At 38.4% G+C, this 2,263-nt stretch overlaps 1 protein-coding gene across 1 annotated transcript; it reads left to right on the top strand.

The window, feature by feature from the left end:
• The first annotated feature begins 6 nt into the window (after positions 1-6).
• On the top strand, positions 7-1,966 carry LOC121963567 (eukaryotic translation initiation factor 3 subunit I-like). Its single transcript, XM_042513849.1, has 5 exons — positions 7-80; positions 1,049-1,141; positions 1,240-1,327; positions 1,437-1,502; positions 1,737-1,966. The coding sequence occupies exons 1-5, from the start codon at positions 78-80 to the stop codon at positions 1,949-1,951; spliced, it is 465 nt and encodes a 154-aa protein (XP_042369783.1). The 5' UTR covers positions 7-77; the 3' UTR covers positions 1,952-1,966.
• Positions 1,967-2,263: the final 297 nt, after the last annotated feature.

Raw genomic sequence — 2,263 nt, 5'->3', positions numbered from 1 at the left:
GAGTGTTTCGGCGTCTCTCGTTTTCTGTGAGACGCAGTGAATTTTCTGGACCGACTGGTGACACATTTCTTACAAAAATGGTTAGTAGTTTCTGTGATTACCGCCCGATACGAGTTATAATATCGCCCGGAACAAAGCTCTTTATCCCGCCGAAACTGTTAGCTGTGGTTTAGCTAGCATATGTAGCTAGCTACCCCAGTTAACGTTAGCTTTCAAACAAGCTAATGTTAGCATTAATGTTAGCCTCAGTTAGCATGTTGTCGGTGATGCAGGTGTGTTGATAAGCCTCCGACAGCTGGCAATTGGACTTTGTGTAAAAATAAATAAATAAAGCTAACAGTTACAGCTGGTTTTCATAGTCGGTTTGCCCTTTTAAAAATGCTTTAAGCGACTGTTATGTCGAAGATTGTTTCCACATTGATGTTTTCTCTTTCCAAACCAAACTCTCAAGGGGACTGTGCTTTATTTTTATTTTCTTGTTTTTGTTTGTTTGTAATTAATGTATTAACAATAAATGCAGATCGTATTAGAGTTAATACAACATTGTTTTTGAAATACATGTATATATACCAAATATAGATCGTATTGGAGCCAACGCAACAAGCCATCAACGCAGGTGTTAGTGAAGAAAAAATGCAAACGCTTCCTAAAAATACTGTGTTGAATGGCCGCTTGTTACTATGTTTTTCTGTTTTACACTTCCTGGTCACGGTAAATGGTGTGACTTTTGCAGATTTATAAAGTAAACATGTCTTCTAACTCGCTTGCAGCATTTAGGGTTCAGATGTTATTTAAAATAAATATAAAATACTGCTATTCAAAATTGTATGTCCCTCACCTAAGCGAAAATAAAGATTGCATCATTTTAAAAAATGCCTGAAATACCTAAATAAACAGTCCCTAACAATCGAAGGAGGCTCTTTCATTAACATGTGGGAAACAGTGTTTGTTGGGGGAACACATGTTGGCACAACACTGGCTCAGTTGAAAACATGTAGCTGTTGTTACCTCACGTGGATAGTTGAAGACTGTCCTCTCCTCTCCACAGAAACCCATCTTGCTGCAGGGCCATGAGAGGTCCATCACTCAGATCAAGTACAACAGAGAAGGGGACCTGCTCTTCTCTGTAGCTAAAGATACGGTGAGGTCATAATAATAAAATATCTTATGCCATCATCACATTATTCCACCTGCAAGTTAGTTTGGTATTAACCAACATTGTCATGTGTCCCACTGCAGGTAGCCAATGTGTGGTACTCTGTCAACGGTGAGAGGCTCGGCACCTACAATGGACACACAGGAGCTGTGTGGTGTGTTGACTGTGACTGTATCCTTTTTCAAAAAATGTGTGTATTTGTTTATTCTCAGACAAATATAATTTGAGCTATGCTGGCTGGTGTAATCCATGTTGGGTTCCTTAACATGTCCTCTCTCAGGGGACACTAAAAACGTACTGACAGGATCAGCTGACAATAGCTGTCGACTGTGGGACTGTGAGACGGGTATGTACAGTAAATAATAATCAGAAACTTTATTTCTTCAGTGCTTTTCTAAACCTGAGTTACAAAGTGCTTTACAATACAATATCATACAATATATGAAAACAAGGTAAAACAGTAAAACAATATCATTCACAGAAAATGCAATTAAAATATATGTGCGTTTGACTAAATGCAGAACCTTCGAGTCTGATCAAGCTGGAACATCCTCTAACCCCGTGTCTCTGTCCACCACAGGTAAACAGCTGGCTCTGCTCAACACCAACTCTGCTGTCAGAACGTGCGGCTTCGACTTCAGCGGAAACATCATCATGTTCTCCACAGACAAGCAGATGGGTTACCAGTGTTTCCTCAACTTCTTTGACCTGAGGGATCCACAGCAGATCGGTACGCAAACACACACACATGCGCGTGTGCACACACACGCAATGCACACAGATGTCCCTTACTGACTACTTTGAGTAGATTACCAGAAAATGTTGACAAATGAAAGATGTCAGCCACATCCAGCTTTTGATTGTGGTCAGTTTGATTTTGAATCCTGTGAAATTGAAGTGAAAATATGCTTAGTGTCTTTCAAAAACATTGGAAGGAAATAGAAATTATGACTTACAAGAAAATTATCTGAAAAAAAAGAACACAAGCTCAAAAAATGTTAAAAAAAAAACCAAACAAACAAAAAAGCCCAAAATTAAAAATTTATATACAGCTAAAATTGTAGATAATATGTCTAATAATGATAAGAACAATGAATATAGTTTTCT

The sequence above is a fragment of the Plectropomus leopardus genome, unplaced genomic scaffold (assembly GCF_008729295.1).
Source record: "Plectropomus leopardus isolate mb unplaced genomic scaffold, YSFRI_Pleo_2.0 unplaced_scaffold11726, whole genome shotgun sequence".
In the NCBI taxonomy this organism is placed as follows: Eukaryota; Metazoa; Chordata; class Actinopteri; order Perciformes; family Serranidae; genus Plectropomus; species Plectropomus leopardus.
This window is presented reverse-complemented; position numbering and strand designations above follow the sequence as displayed.